This window comes from Ruditapes philippinarum, unplaced genomic scaffold (assembly GCF_026571515.1).
Source record: "Ruditapes philippinarum isolate M1 unplaced genomic scaffold, ASM2657151v2 ctg16817_1_1_1_1, whole genome shotgun sequence".
In the NCBI taxonomy this organism is placed as follows: Eukaryota; Metazoa; Mollusca; class Bivalvia; order Venerida; family Veneridae; genus Ruditapes; species Ruditapes philippinarum.
Window position 1 is genome coordinate 5,970 of NW_026860054.1, and position 17,175 is coordinate 23,144.

General features: G+C 32.0%; 1 protein-coding gene across 1 annotated transcript; it reads right to left on the reverse strand.

Annotated features, from left to right (window-relative positions):
• Positions 1-326: 326 nt before the first annotated feature.
• LOC132758739 (putative defense protein Hdd11) lies at positions 327-16,315 on the reverse strand. The gene is made up of 5 exons (XM_060750440.1): positions 16,238-16,315; positions 6,834-7,041; positions 6,310-6,470; positions 2,738-2,829; positions 327-1,438 (listed from the first exon to the last, which is right to left on the reverse strand). The coding sequence occupies exons 2-5, from the start codon at positions 7,021-7,023 to the stop codon at positions 1,291-1,293; spliced, it is 591 nt and encodes a 196-aa protein (XP_060606423.1). The 5' UTR covers positions 7,024-7,041; positions 16,238-16,315; the 3' UTR covers positions 327-1,290.
• Positions 16,316-17,175: the final 860 nt, after the last annotated feature.

Sequence of the window (17,175 nt, forward strand, 5' to 3'; positions counted from 1 at the left end):
TGGTTAATTGCAGCTACATAAAGATTATTTCAGGTTTGAGTCCGTGCTTGAAAAAAACTATTGGAAGCAACTGAGATGCATTTTAATGCATTTTAACATAACCTTGATATTGTTTTGATTTAAAAAAATCATTTTGTGAAACTCGTACATATGAACTTTCAAAGATGTGTCACAAAGTAGGTAGCATTGTTTGTCATGGCATTAAACTGTTATTCATGAAAACTCGTGGACGTTGAATGTACAAGGGTAGTTATATTGTTTGAATTTTCAAGGTTCAAATAATAACAAACATCTGTGTTTTTCCAATTTTACTATAATATTTATAAAAAATGATTTTTTATTCCCCCAAACAATAATATTACAATATTTGTGTACATGAACTTTAGGTATAAGCATATTAATATTGTTAAGCATAGCTTGAGTAATCTTAATTGAAGGATAATTCCAGCGTTCCCTACAATTACGTGAATGTGTACAATTATATACAAATGAGCCTCGTCACGACAAAACCAACATAATGGGTTTGCGACCAGCATGGATCCGGACCAGCCTGCGCATCCGCGCAGTCTGATCAGGATCCATGCTGTTCGCTATCGGTTTCTCTACTTGTTATAGGGTTTGTAAGCGAACAGCATGGATCCTGATCAGACTGCGCGGATGCGCAGGCTGGTCTGGATCCATGCTGGTCGCAAACCCACTATGTTGGTTTTGTCGTGACGCGGCTCAAATGTGCACCTCATTGTGATGGTATGGTGACAGTCAGCTTTAGATACATGGTGAAGTTTTTCAGACATTACAACTATAAAGGGACTCTACTGAGGTTTTTTGGCATAATGGGGCTTAAAATATTTTTTCCAGATAAATGTACCATTTGATGTAGGTTTAGACCACTAATATTTGTGCAAAATTTAAGATCTTTCGAGCACTTCGTTTTTCCAGAATAATTATTCAAATTGTAATAAAAAGACCCAAAATAAAAAAGCGTTTAAACACTTTTCACTCAAATCGGGCTACGAAAAACATGAAAATACGATTTTCGATTTATTTCAAAGTATATTTCATTACTACTTTTGCATACATTTCTGTTTAAAGTGCCCCAGCTCATTTATGTAAGAAATTCAAATGTTATGTTTTTAGGCTTTTAAACCTCAGTGGAGTCCCTTTAACATTTTACGAGTATTCTATATACGGTAAATATAACTCTTTTTTCCCTCTTTTGTCTAACCAAGTGTCAACTATTTATATAATTTCATCAACTTCATCAACTTTTTCATTATCAGACTGTTATATTTAAGTTAGAATTCTTGTAGCAAAGTATGATACAAAAAGTACAGCAGAGGTAAAAACAACTTGTTTCGCCCCACACGCTTCTTCGGCCTCTATAATATGTGACGTCACGTTTAACCAAAACGTTTTCAGATTTCTTACAATTGTCGCACTGGAAAAAAAAAATTTTAAACAATAAAAAAAAGCTTGATTCAACAATAGAAGTAACAGACGCAACAGACAAGTGTTTCAGAAGTAATATCGATTGAGCGGGGGTTTTCAACAATTTTATACCGTTGTATTGATACGTGTGCTTGACGTTTTTTACTCCAAAACAACAAAAGAGTTTTAAATACCAATGTCTGCACAAGTGACAAACTACTTATCCCAAATCCTTACTCAATCAGCGGCTAGAGATAAATGGCCATAATATATATCTGACACCAATCATCACAATGATGAAAATATTTTTAATACATGTATCTCGAAAGCATTACATGCTCATTACGTCATGGTTACGTCACGGTAACGTTATATGAATGTTCATTGCATCACGGTAACGTTATAAACTCCAGCTTCATTTGGAATGCTTAGTATTTAATAGAGGATATTGAATGATTTTAGGTTTAATTCAACAAGTTCAATAAATTTAGTATTGAATCTACACGAATATAATATTCTATTTATCGCATATAGAAAACAAGATGTTAAACTGTTTAAGATAGTCATTTTTTATCGACGCGCCTATAGTGTAACACTTACATTGGCGCGATTTAACGCTGTAATTTGTGTTAGTTTAATACTGAATTTATTGAACTCGTTGAATAAAATTATATTACATGTAATATGCGAGCCTTTAGTGAGCATAATATTATTTTATTCAACGAGTTCAATAAATTTAGTTAAGAACTTACACGAACTTTAATATTCTAATAATCACATGCCAAAAATAAAGCCGGTTGAAGTGATAAAGAAACACTTTTCATTGCCGCGCCTTTAGTATAACGCTAACATTTAGCGCATCTTAACATTAAGTTTATAAAATATGTTGCAAATGACGTCACGCCAAAATATATGCAAAACCGTGCAATACTATTTTAATGGAGTCGCAAAATCGGCACGGGTATGTGATAAGTTTATATGTATAGCAAAAATGACGTCACGTCAAAGTGTTATTTCACTAAGTGTACTTCTCTGAAAACATTTTGAACTGGATTAGAAACAATTTATTGTAAAAGTGTCTTTCACTTTACCTATATTATGTAATAATGGCTATATGCAATAGGTAGTTTAATGCCAAATAAAATATTGAATTGAATTAAATTGTGAAACCATTACACTTCTGCGTCTGTTTTATGTGATAAAGAAAATTAATACATGAAGTAAAATTAGTACATGACGTCAAATAAAATTCTTAATAAAATGACGACTAGTGTCAGATTTAAAGTATGTACATGTACACATTACTTACCTTATATACACATTACCAACTGATCTTTTAGGTGCTGTCCAGTAAAATGTTCTGTTGTAGATATGCAAATGAGAATAGTGGCGTAGGGCGCTCTAAAATATATTAAATTTTCTTGCAAAATCAGTGCATATATTAAAAACAAAAACAAAAAAACTAACAAACAAAAACAACTGAACAATCATGCTGATTTTATATTCTGGTACTAATATCTGGAATTGTTTGAGGAAAAAGATTTTAATTAGTGTTTGTGCACGTATCTAAACTTTGTAAAGAAACGCCGCCATCTTGGATTTTCAAAGCAAACCATTTGTCGGTATCTTACGTAATATAAAACGATATTCATAATTATGAAAACGTTTTTTATAATGAAAAAAAAAGTATTCAGTCCTAAGTGTATTATTATGTTATTTATTATAAGACATCAATTTTATTGGCGACGAAATAATGTTAAAAATAGAATAGATTGAATGAATGATTCCTTAAATCATTGAATCATTAAAAAGCCCTTTACTTCTACTCGTGGTTTTTGTTGTAATGATGTTGTTTTTCGTTTGTCATATTTTCCCCGTCCATTATTACTATCCCTTTTTTATCGTGTTTTGCAATAATGTCTATCCCTTTATCTGTCTTCTACCATCCTAAAACGGCGGAACAAAGATGGTGTGTAACACCGCACTTTGGGGTCAAACGCACTTTGGGGTCCGACCCCAAAGTGCGTTACGTACTTTGGGGTCCGACCCCAGAGTGCGTTACGCACTTTGGGGTTCAATTTCGACCCCAAAGTGCGTTAAACAGGTACATATGCATTTTTTAACATCAGGCAAACGACCGCACTTTTGGGTCATAGAAAATTAATGTTCATCATGTTTTAAATAATATATTGTAGTCAAAGCCAATGGTAAACAAAAAATCAAGATATTAAATAGACACAAACATGTGCCCTGAATTATAGTAGAATCAATAGGGATTTAAAATGGTCTTGATTAGTAAGTGATAAACTTTCACCAAATAAATCACCAAATAAAGAATTTGTATCAATCATTAAGCTTAAAATATTTTTTTCTCAAATTTTCCATTTATTTTAAAAGAATGTACACCTTTCATTAATTTATTTACACATTTTATAGAAATATGATAGTCTTAGCATAGACAAAGGTATAAATTCTTGGAAATCTTAGTAAGACAATTCAGTAAAAAATGTGCCTAATAATATATTGAAAGAGCCATTTATTTAGCTAAATGTGACATATAAGAGATGCGGCTTTAAGTAGAAGTCAGTACAGGCAGTACTAAAGATATCAACTATTTAAGTAGTCGCACATTAAGAGCGGAAAAATGTAAAATTCTCACTATGGGTATAGCGGGAATTGTGGGGTATCTACCCCCCCCCCCGGTTTTAAAGGTCCATTATGCTTTTATTTGTTTTTCTTCAAAGCTTTTTTATTTTGATGTTCTTCTATATTATTAAAAAAAATACACATTGGCCAATTACCTGAACCATCTGTTGCTTTTTGGCAATGATGAATACAGTTATAGTGAATTAGTATTTTATAAGGAAGTCAAATACTACAGTGTTTTGACTACTTTTATGACAAATAATTTCACATTTATCGCTACATTATTCAGGTAACAAGCATCTTACATTTTCTGATACCATTATTGTAACATTATAAAATTCATGTTTGCTCTTTCTAAAGAAGTATATAAGATTTCCCATAAAAAAAGCCTCTGGCGAACGGTTGTTACGGAGCTCACAAAAACCCTTAAGTTTGTTGATAAGCTTAATAATGTATTTGTTAAAATCACTATTTATAGCCCTATCGAAAGTCTTGATGTTTCACCAGAACACATATTTAAAATGGGGCTCAATATGGCACCAAAAGTTATTAAGTAAATGACCGACAGAACGGGAAATTTTTCGCAGTATCTTTTAATTCTAGGAATACACAATTTCTGTTCTAGAGTATTTTGAACGGTGGCATAAAAGTGTCATTTGTATATATTGTGACATATGTTATTTTAGTTTTTTTGTACACATTTTATTTTTGTTTTTTCGTACATATTTTTACATGACGCCATTTGCAAAGTAGAGGTTTGGATAATTACACCATTTGTAAAACACCATTTTCAAACACTTCGCCGTCTGTAAATGACATGCCATTTGCCATTTGCAAATACCAACATTTTCATTTTTGGAGGTATCAAAAAAATAGTATATACATAGTCCGCGGTAACACAAAGAAATATTTTGGATATGGTCTCCATGTGGTAAACATTTGTCACAAGGTGCCTTAAAATCCTTCATGGGGTTTCGGAGATAAGGAGCGGAAATGGAACCCAAGTCTTTATCCTTTGACCTGTAGGTGTCACCTCGATCTTGAGCCGGCACACCTGGCATATAAGTTCTGCACATTATCTGGATGTGCTAAAGAATTCACCTAAGTTTTATAATTCTCAATTCTCAGGGGGTGGGGTTGAGTGGTGCATGGAATAATAACTGATCACCAATCAACAGCCCTTTCCAAGTAGACACTTATATAAAAGTGTAATCATAAAAACAATAATTATATAAAATAGATATAATATAAAAAAAATGGGCCGAAAAGGGTCGGCCGAAACCAGACTTGCCGGGCCGAAAATGACTGGGCCGATTCCAAAAATGGGCCGAAATGTGACAAAACCACTGCTAGTTATGGGCTGTTATGAGATTTGAAGGCTGTTTTGACTGGCTAAAATATGTATGAAAAACAAAAATAAAATATTTACGAAAAACAAAAAATAAAATATGAATGCAAAACTAAAAAAATATGTATGCAAAACTGAAAATTTGTATGCAAAACTAAAATAAAATATGTATACAAAACAAAAAACAAAAAAATGCAAATGTCACTTTAATGCCATCGTAATTTTGTTATATGAACACAATTTTTAGATATTTCAAGTGGTAAAATTAATGAAACTTTTATCACTTAAGCATCATTAAGTATTGACCGCCATCTTGAACTCCATCCAAATATTCCAATATCGCAGATAGAAAATAAGTCAGTACTCAGTATTTAAGCAGAACTCATATGACACCTTTAGACCTCTTGAACCCAAAGTGCGTTGATATGTAGCATATTGACGCACTTTGGGGTCAATTTCTCGATTTTGACCCCAAAGTGCGTTGGACCCCAAATTGCGGTGCGAAGTTTAACGCACTTTGGGGTTGGACGCCAAAGTGCGTTTGACCCCAAAGTGCGGTGTTACAATGGTGTCTTTCGATCACCGTAGCTCATTGCTTTGCAAATGAATGTTTAAAAAAAGAAGTAAATCATAAATCCTACGACTAAAATTTTCATGACTTAAGTCCAGGGTGCCGTTTTACAATTTATGAACGATCATACCCCCGGTCGTATCAAGTACGCTTACGTCATGTTTTATCAACATGGCTGAAGGAAAGACGTCGTTATTCAAGGACGACTTATAATATTAAATTTCTTATTTTTACAGTATATCAATTTAGGAGTTGGTTTTAATCACATTATATTCAGGCACTGTATTCTTGTCCCAACGCTGTACTTTTGACATACCGCAGTCATGTTGAAGCAACTAAACTCTTCCAGAAATACGTCGTTGTCAACAGTAGAAAATGTTCCGACTGCAGGAACATCTTGCCTACAACCTGAACTATTCACACGCATCTGTATCAATGTTCCCTCCATAAACCAGTCACCAGAAGAGTTAAGAAATACTGAAGTGAAAACAGCGAAACAATACTATTTTCATATTAATAAAAACCAGAAAAAATATAAGATGCCACGTAATCTGGGTTGAAAATCAATACAAATATTGAAAGAAATATTAAAATTGACACTATAGTCTGTCTTTTATTAACAATAATTAACATGAAAAATCACGGCTGCTGATTTACAAATTGTAGAAAAAGAAAACACTACGGTTAAAAGCTTAGTGCCATTGTAAGAGTACAGTTCTAAATTCGAAGGTATATCACGGGGAATATACAAGAAATATGTTTTCTATATTTGTAATACGTATTTCTATGCATAGAGTAGTATTTCAGAGCGTTTTTGATAAAGGTTATTTATAGATTTACCTTCGATGACGTCACCCGGCCGGTAAGTTGTGACATTCAATGTGAATGTAAAGGGAGAGGGAATGGTCTGTGGTTCAAACGGGTGTTTAGGTGTCATATTTCTACAGACTGATAGAGGCGGGCCTGATGCATACCCGTTGCAACACCCAAACATAGCCAGCGCTAGTACCAAGATTGTTCCATTCATCATTTGAGTTGAGTTGTTTCCCTTTAAATAAAAAACAATATTGCCAATGTGCAAATGTAAACCAAAGGAACAAAATGTGTGAATCAATATAAGAACTACCTTTCGCAGTATACAAAGGTTGTTTTAAAGTTTCCTTTAATAATACACTTCACTTTGATGGCTGATTTGTGCCATTCGTGTTTTCGCCCCGCGACCCCGCCACGCTTATCAGCATCGACAATACAGATTTTAACTACTAAAATTGCAAGGGTGCAGAACGAAAACACGCTAAATAGCGGGAGCGCGAAGAGAAAAGCCGAGATTTTAAGACTAATTTGGCGGGAGCGCGAACCACAACACGCTATCTAACGTCTTATAACTATAAATATTTGCTTCGCGGCCCGCCGTATTACAATTAAATCACGAATTTTGGCCCCGCGTGCCGCCAATTGGCGTGTTTTCTCTCCGCTTTCCCGTCATTTTAACCTCTTGATTCTTGAATTTTCGCTTGTCGGGGTCGCGGGGCGAAAAGACGAAATGGCACAAATCAGCCACCATACTTCACAATGTTTTTGATTTTTCATATTTGTTCTTCCCTGGTGAACCAGTTTGTCGAATAAAGAACGAACGCATGGTATGAGAGAACATTACTGACTTTTTACGATGCCAAACGTTTTTTTTATGGTTTTACTAAAGCTACGCCGTGCATACCCAGTTACGCAGGGAAATGAAACTAACGTAAAGGTAACGCCGAAACTGTGCAATGCTTTGGTCAAAAGCGAAATGCACGGTTAGTTATGTTTTATCTAAAACCAAATTAAAAAATATTCATGAGCGCATACTTATTTAGAGAAGGGTGAAAATGTTTTAAAAACTGTCAATTTAACGTTCTATTAAATTTTATATTACTTCTTATTTGCACTTATGTACATTGCTAGTTAATGACCTCTTTATTTTAACTCATAAAGCCAATGATAAATGACTGCATATTTGTACAACAATTAAGTACTCAAAACGTTGAATACATGTATTAGAGAGTGTTGGTTTGTATAGGACATATGTAAAACAACCACTAAAAAACTAAAAACAAAATAAAAATAATCATCATCATCATTTTTCCACACACAAAAAAAATCCATAATGAATTCAAATCACAAAAACAATTACAGTGAGTACATGTTAATAAATACAGAGCCATTATAAACATGTATTCTGAAAACACGTGGTTCAATTTACGTGATGGAGGTTGTGCACAGAAGAGTATTTCCCTCGGCCTATAACACGGTAGGGAATCACGTGACTTTTACGGTATCGCGTACTGACAATATGGCGGCCTAAACACCTGTCCTCGCTGTAATGTGTTTTTCAGGTAATTCTTTATTAAATCCCTTATACTTACATACGAGACCTGCTGCAGCCTACGCGGAATAAAGAATTGTTGTCGCCTATACCTTATTTTCCACCCCTGTGATTTTAGTTTTTTACAAACACTCAAAAATTCAACCGGAATTTTAAATGTCGACAATTATTTTATGGGTGACATTTACGCAAAGTTTGTATTTTTTAAGAAGTTGATGAAATAATGTCGATTTAGCAAAGATTTAAGGGTCAAAGAATTTCTTTATTTGAAAATGTGAATATTAGGCACGTTGAATGTCGACTGGTCATTTTCTTTTTCAGTACAAGGGAGGAAAATGATTTGGGTAACGGACGCGGGTTCTTGTTTTGTTGATGACTCCCACGCAATATTTTATAATTATATATCATTTATGCATCTCTCAGATCCCCTATGGAAATAAAACATTGATTGTTTTAATAATATAACAATTGTAGATAGATATTTGCTAAATAAAGACAAATTTAATAGCAAAAATGGTAACAGATATTTTCAAAAGTTTAATACAATAAAAACTACTAGAAGTATTTTTTATATTGCAAGATCAACCAATATACTTGAAAAAGTAAGACAAAAAGTCCCACATTGTGGTAAATTTAAGGGATATTTTGAACAATTATTCTGAAGACTTGTACATGTAATTTGTTACCTGAATGTTTTGATTATTTCTTAATAATTATCAATAGGAAAACATTTTTCGTAATGATGATATTATAGGAAATTTAAAGTTTCCTTATTTCTGAAAAAGAGCCCTTCTTATAGCAAAGTTTTAGTTCAGAAAAAATGTCCATAACTTATAATTCACACGATTTTTTTTTAATTTTGCGTACAGGTGACCTTTCGGGCATAAAACTGTCCTATGTTGTCACTTTAACAGTTTTGGAAAGATATTTTTCGACAGGTATGTACGTACCACTTTTTCGTTTTGATGTGATTTTTTTTTTTTTTTTTTTTGATGTTTTAAATTTTATGTATAATTGAGTGTTTTGCGCAAAAGCTATCGCATCTTTCCGATCCAGAGAACATATAGAATATGATTTTTGACAATTTAGAAATTTTGTTATGTAATTAAGATTAAATTTAAGCTTTAACATTGCTATGAGATAATCGATGTTACAAAATATTCGGCAACGCTAAATTTGCAAAAAAAAAAATAAATTAATATAAAAAAAACAACTATGGGCACTATGGGCAAGGAGATTGACATTAATTAAACTTTCAGCAAATGTGTAGCTGGATTGTTGTGTCATCAAAATAGTAAACCCGACATTCAAGCTTTGTCGTATGATCTGTTTTTTTTTTTTTTTTTTTTTTTTTTTATTCCAAATTCAAATTTTTTTTTGCTGCAGTCGTATATTAGTATACACTTTAATTTGTACTTATCATTTTTAACTAAAAAGAAACTTATAAACAAATAGTTGTTTTATATGTCAGATGCGGCCATGCGTATTATTTTTACAATTTCTCAGATGTATTCATTCTGACACGTAGATGTGCCACCGTTATAAGTGGATACACGCCCGTTTAACTCACAACGAGTGAAAAATGTCCATCGGTAAAAATCTTGTGAGCAACTTCCGTTCCTCGTTGTGAGCACCCATCTTTGACGTGTGACACGATAAACAAAGTGAGTTTTTCATAATTTTTTAAGATTACAGACATTTATGTAAAAATATCGAAATGCAGTTAGCTAGCGATGTGTTTTCCGAGTATGCACATGTAAAGATATTGCCTGTTGATGGACAAGTTGATAGAAATATCGTGCGACGCAGTCACTCGGGGTAGCTGGAAAACTGGAGACAACTTCTCTTAGGACCTAATTTAACATTGAAAACGTCGATTCTGGTGACGTTTTGTATTCTAACCTAAAACAGATGCCCACAAGTCTTCAGCGTAAATTATCATCTGAAAGTCTTCATAGAAACGAAGACATACACTTTTTTGCTTTAATCCTCGTTGTGAGCACCATAACCTCGTTGTGAGCAAGACAAGCGCAGTGCTTGTGTGGTTTTAATATGCAATTCAAATGGCAAGAATACAATTTTCAATCTACCAAAAGCAATCAAAACGTTTTTGTACAATAGTTTTTCTTTGCAATAGTTCTTTTTTTTTTCTTTTTTTGAAAATTATTCTTCATATTCACAAGTCATCAGATCAACAGAAGAACTAATCAGTGGAGGTAAATCAGGTATTTTAATTCGTATTTTAAAAATCTTACACCGGCTGCCGTTACAGACCGGAATATCTAGCTCGAGGGTAACTGTTTACAGCGGTAACGAGGCTCTGCCGAGTTTCCGCTAAACAGTTACCCGAGAGCTAGATATTCCTGTCTGTACCAACAGCCGGTGTTTGATTCTTTTTCTTGCATATTACATGTCAATTTTTTTCGGAACAGAAATTATGAAAACTGATATTCTCATTACGCACTTTTTTATTATAGTAGCGTATGAACATACAACTTCATTCATAACGGAAAAATGACGTCATCCTAAGAACGCGATTCATTCATAAAAGTCGCGTGTCAGTGACGTCATTTAAAGCACACGACTTGTCTTACATGGGGGGTGTAAGACAGAGTTTTTCTAGCAACGGTAGATAATCCTGTCTGAGATGCAAGAAACTCTAGTATGACATGAGTGAACATCACGGGGAGTTGATGAATATTTCAACAATTTCACAATCTGTTTGATACACACATACATGTGTTTATCCTGAGCTGAAGACTGACCAAGTTATGTAAAACAGGAACTATCACGGTGAGTTGACAATGCCCCCGAAGTGGTGCTTTGTCCTTTGATTCATGGACCAGATAGATTATTTGTTTTTGGACAATAAGATCTTCAATGTGAAGGTAATTCAATGTCAAGGTGAAATAAATATAGGTCAGTTGGAAGGTCTTTTCCAAAGGGGCATTGTGTCCAAATATAATTTATTCCACTTATTTATAAAGCGGTTATGACCAATGCTAAAGTTTTTGGATGTTCTAGAAGGTCATTCACGGTACAAAGTAAAATGATACAGATCAGTTTGAATGTCTTGCCTAAAGGGGTGTTGTTTCAAAATATGAGTAGAATCCGTATACTAATAAGGAAGTTATGACCAATTTTTAAGTTTTTAGACAATTTGACCTTCAAGGTGAAGGTCATTCAAGGGTCAAGGTCAAAAGAATATAGAATAGTTGAAAGGCCTTGTCAAAAGATGTGTTGTGCCTAAATATTATGCCAGGACATTATGGCCAATCTATAATGTTTTTGGACAATTTGACCTTAAAGGTAAAGGCCATTCAGGGGTCAAGGTAAAAGGTAAAAAATACAGGTCCGTAGGAAGGTGCTAAGGGATGTTGTGTTCAAAAATGAATCAAATCCGTTTACTAATAAGGAAGTTATGGCCAATTGTAAATGTTTTCGGCTAGATTGACGGACTGAAAGACGGACAGTTCAAAACTAATATGCCTCCCTTTGGGTATGCACAACGTCTTGCAAAGAAATGCTGCTGTGCAAAAACGTTTTAATTGCTGTGGTAGATTGAAAATTATATTTTCGCCATCTGAATTACATATTAAAACCTTACATGCACTGCGCTTGTCTTGCTCACAACATTTTTACCGATGGACATTTTTCACTCGTTGTGAGTTAAACGGGCGTGGGATATATGGATTTAAATATAGAAATTGTAAAAACGTTTAATTACCTAGGTATTGTTTTGTCTAGCGGAAGTTCTTTCATACCAGCGACCAATACACTAAAAGGCAAAGCACTACGGGCTATGAGCTCATTATTTAATATAACAAGAGATAAACAAGTTCCCATTGATATTATGTTCAACCTGTTTGATGCATATGTTCTACCAATTCTAAATTATAGTTGTGAGGTATGGGGTAGCATACCATCGGACAATTTGGAAATTGTACATAGGAAGTTCTGTGAATGGTTGCTTAATGTGAAAATGTCAACAAATACTATTTCATTGTTTGCAGAAGTAGGCTGATTTCCATTATATATTTCACGTCATGTAAGAATTGTTAAATATTTTATAAAAATATATCAAAATAAAACAAGCAATTGTATAATAAATTATATTGTTAATTGTCAGAGATTGGAGATAGAGTCAAAGTCTAATACTGTAAATTGGTTGTCTAAAGTCAAAGCACTTTTGCAAAGTTTTAATGATGTTTGGATGTATCCAGAATCAGTTAAGATTCATATATTTATACCAGTCCTACATGGTCGTTAAAAAGATATTTATATCACAAATTGGCATTCTAGTGTACATATTTGTTCTTCTTTGTATTTGTATAAACATATCAAAACCGATTTTAGCAGGTCTAAATACCTGGATATTGTTGACTCTATGAAATTAAGAAATATATTAGCTAAACTTAGATTATCATCTCACAATTTATTCATAAAAACAGGTAGACACAATAATATTGATAGAAATGACCGGAAATGTACTATTTGCAACAATAATGACATCGAAGATGAATATCACTTTGTATTGATTTGTACTTTGTATGATTCTCTTAGGAAACAATATATATCCAACTATTTTACAAGAAACCCTAGCATGTTTAAATTCTTAGAATTGCTGAATTCAGAATGAAAGTATGTGTTAACAAAATTAGCTATATATTGTAACAAAGCTTTTAAAATAAGATATGATTCATTGAATGCCGGATAATGCTATATAAGACCACCTTGTTGTATTGTTTAAAGTTATATAATGATTGTATATATTACATGTGTTGTATTACACTCTCACTAGTTTATTTCATTTAATGATATGCATTTACCATTTTTCATATTCATGCATGTACGAGAAATTTAGTACTATATTAAGCCTCCCTAAGGTCGAGCCGGCACAAAATTCAACAGAACATTCAGCTCTTACTTTACTGAATATCGAAACGGCACGAAACAAATGTATAAGTCATAAAATTCATTTATACAATTCATATTCTTTGTATTCATTAAGTCGGATAAAAACAAAATGTAGAAGTACTTAACACAGTTGGATTTCAAGAATAATATAAACTATGAAGTTCATTTTCATTCTTGGTATCATTAACTACTTATCTAAAGGGTATAAAGCTATATCTTATGAACTATTTCTATAATATCTATTAACATCATATTGTTTTCATAATCTTATGGGGACTCTCAAAAGAGTTGTAACATTGAATGCCTCTGTTATTTGATAACAAGAACATTGTACGTAAACAAAGTAAATCGTTCCGAAACAAAATATTATGCTTCTGTTTAAAGAAGGGTTTTGTCCGTTTATCAAAAAAGTGTTATTGTATTTACTACAATATTTACATTGTATCTTAAACAAGCATATTAGAAGTATTCCTTTAAAAAAAAAAGAGAAAAAAAAAACAAACAATATTATTCCTACAGATATATATATACCACTATACACTTAAATTCGTACATCATCATTTTTTTAACTAAATGAGAAACTTAGAATTAAAATAAGTGTTTTATCTGTATACCATGCCTATCATTTTTACAATTTCTCAAATATTTTGAACATTGTTATTGATATTGAATCTTAATTTCAATATCAAAATACAAAAAAATATGCAACTATATTATAGCAATGAATAAGCCTGATCAGAATGCCCGGATGTTAACGCCCTCTTAATTATTTCGATTCAAGCGGGCCAAGGCTGAATAATTTATATTACAAAATATATAAAATCGTTGTTTCGGTGAAGTTTTTGTATATACGATTACAAATCTGTCTGAATTTATACGGAGTTCATTATTGAATTCGGAAAAAACCACGTGTTAACGCATCTTTAACGTATATTTGAAACACATTAATATTCGAAAATATGTGTCTAAGATATATTTATGTTTAAATTATTTCACTGCTCAAAAAAGGATAGTTTGATATTACTTTTTTTCATTTTGAAAAAAAAAAAAAAAAAATATGAGATAAAAAGTTGTAATTCTGCTGAAATTTTACTAAATCTTGATTTAAAAAACAAATCCATTTTTAGGAAAAACTTCAGGGGCGTTACAATGTAAAATACTGTAATGTGAGTAAATCTCTTTAATATATTTGATAAATCTGTTGATAAATCTACAAAACATACTTTTCCATTTAATTTAATTTAATATTAGGAATAAAATTGAGGCGGCTACTTAAAACTTTAGCAATTCTAAAATAATTTTGGCATTTTTGTTAATTAAACAACGCGATGCAGTGACGCAGGAAGTGTTTAGTTTCATACTTACGTTTCTTTGAAATATTTTTTTAAGCTGTTCTTGTTCGTATAAAACCCTTTCGGTCATATTTCACAATTGCTTTTGATAAGAAGTCATAAAAAATTTAAACAAATTATATTGTACATTTTTAAAATTCTTTTTACTGTTCTGATGCACCTGTAACATATTTTCTGTCATGAGAAAAATATAACGAATAATAGTTTAAAGCTTCAGTTGTGGAAAAATATTAAGATACGAATAAGAAAAAAAAAGAGTGATCTCGAATTTCGGTCAGAATGTCAGCCACTTTCAGGGCATTTTCAGTCATAATTGATAGCCTACAACTGTAGCATTTTCACTTTAACCGAGCTAGTTTGGATGTCTGAAAAGACGCAATGAGTTGATATTTTGCATGATTCATCAATCAAATTTGTTAAACTGTTAATATCTGATTGTGGCAAAATATTAATATATATACATGTAGTATATTACCTGTAATACTGAAAACCGCAGGGAAACATGCTTGTAGCTATAGTTGAAAGGCCGACACAAAATATAAACATTCTGATTAATTAAATATTTCTAGTAGAATGAACTTCTAAGTGTGTTAGATCCATCTAATTTAAAAGCTGATGTCGTAGCTCAAATCCACGACATCTGGGCTGCTTAATGAAAAACCGAAAAACAAATGTGTTTTATCACCAAGAGGCTCTTTGGCATAATAATAATACCGACTAAGATGACTTCATTTTCAACCAATTATTATTTACATCACAGCAAATCATTTACTGTCTGATAGATAACTAGTGCCAATATCCCTTACATAACGTTTATGTATACATAATACCAAATGTTTAACATTAATTAAGATATTGCTTTAACATTTAACTTTTATAGTGTTATGACATTTAACGATAAGGGAAAATGGTGCGACATTTAACGTCATCATTGCGATATACAACGCAAAAGTATGTTGATACATTTAGCGGCGGTTGCGACATTTAGTGGAAATAGCACGACATTAAGCGGTAGGTGCGACATTAAGCGACGTTGCGACATACAACAGCGCCACAATGGAAGTTGTTGGCAAATGTGAGATACATAATGCGTTATTACATATATTTATATAGCAGATAATAAAATGTTCTAGAACAAAATATCATTATTCATCATATACAAGTAAATGTTTATTCTAAATAACTTAGAACTTTATCATTAGCATTGTTTTGTCAAGCAACAGTTCAAAGAATATCCAAATGATACATTTCTATTCTTTTATAGATATTTTAAATACTAAGGAAAAATTGACCTATCGTTGACATATACAATAAAAAAAAATATTTTAAGAAAAGAAAGAAGTAAAACTTATAACTCAAATGTTTACCTTACAGCGAGTTAAATTCACAGATGTAAAGAACATTGAATACAAATATCAACAAACATTGATATTATCTTCGAATAAACCATGATTTACAAACAATTAAAAAAATGCAAAATTAACGGTAAAATTAGTTTATTCAAAATCATTAGAAAATGTCCACCGATAAATTTATAACGATCTTCTGAATCAATATCATTTCATAATAATAAAAAATCTGAAAAAAAAAAAATTAAAAAAAGTACTTACAAAATACCAGTAAATATTCTGAAATCCACCTTGTTGAAGGGTTGCACCGTGTACTTTAATTATAAAACTTGATGTACACCTTACATAAAATTCATATCTTTAATGAGTTTATGCAGTGACCCGCATCTTTTTTTTAAATACGCATAGTTTTGATGATTTTATCACTTTTCCTTAATATGTACAGTATTTGCAATCGGTATGTCAGCCATCACATGCTAACTATGGCAATAATAAAACGTTTTATTTAAACAATTAACAAAAAAGAAAACAAAAAAATTAATAATTGCTGAAAGAAATGGGAAAATATATGAATGGAAAAAAGGTAATTACGAGAAAGAATGAAAAAACAACAACAACAACAAAAAACAACAACAAAACACAGAAACAACAAAAAAACAGAAACAATATATTCTGAATAAAAGAAATATAATTATATGTAATGCAAGAACCTCGGTGACTTACATAGAACAAATATATTTTATTATAAAAATATGTGTTTCAATAATTTATGCCTAGGGTGACTGGTGTTCTTGAAAAAAAAAACAATTATTTAACGCTTCACTTTGACCTTGACCTATTGACCTCAAAATTTATTTGAGACCAAAGCGTTAACCAATCGGATATGCTTTAAGTATGCATTACCTCGATGACCTATATTTTTGACCTTCTGAACTCGAATTGGATTGATATTGTTATGGATAGACATGTAAACATTTTAACAGTGTGATGAGATATTACCTTTCCTTTACTTGAAATCTGCTCTGTCATTTCCGTGATTTGTGTGGTTGTTTATCAACTATATATCTAACAGTAAACAGTATAAGTATTCAATGATTCGAGTTAAAGAAACATTGAAATATCGTTCAGAACTTTGTGAACATGATCCGGGTCGCGAAATAACCTGACAATTGAGCGTAGATACTCAACTGACCAAAGAA

What these genes read in the sequence shown, in the direction of transcription:
- LOC132758739 (XM_060750440.1), bottom strand. Translation starts at nt 7,023, where the DNA reads ATGATGAATGGAACAATCTTGGTACTAGCGCTGGCTATGTTTGGGTGT. An exon ending in GCCGGGTGACGTCATCGAAG is followed by an intron (nt 6,471 to 6,833) that starts GTAAATCTATAA and finishes TTTTCACTTCAG; the next exon opens with TATTTCTTAACTCTTCTGGT. An exon ending in GTTGCTTCAACATGACTGCG is followed by an intron (nt 2,830 to 6,309) that starts GTATGTCAAAAG and finishes AATATATTTTAG; the next exon opens with AGCGCCCTACGCCACTATTC.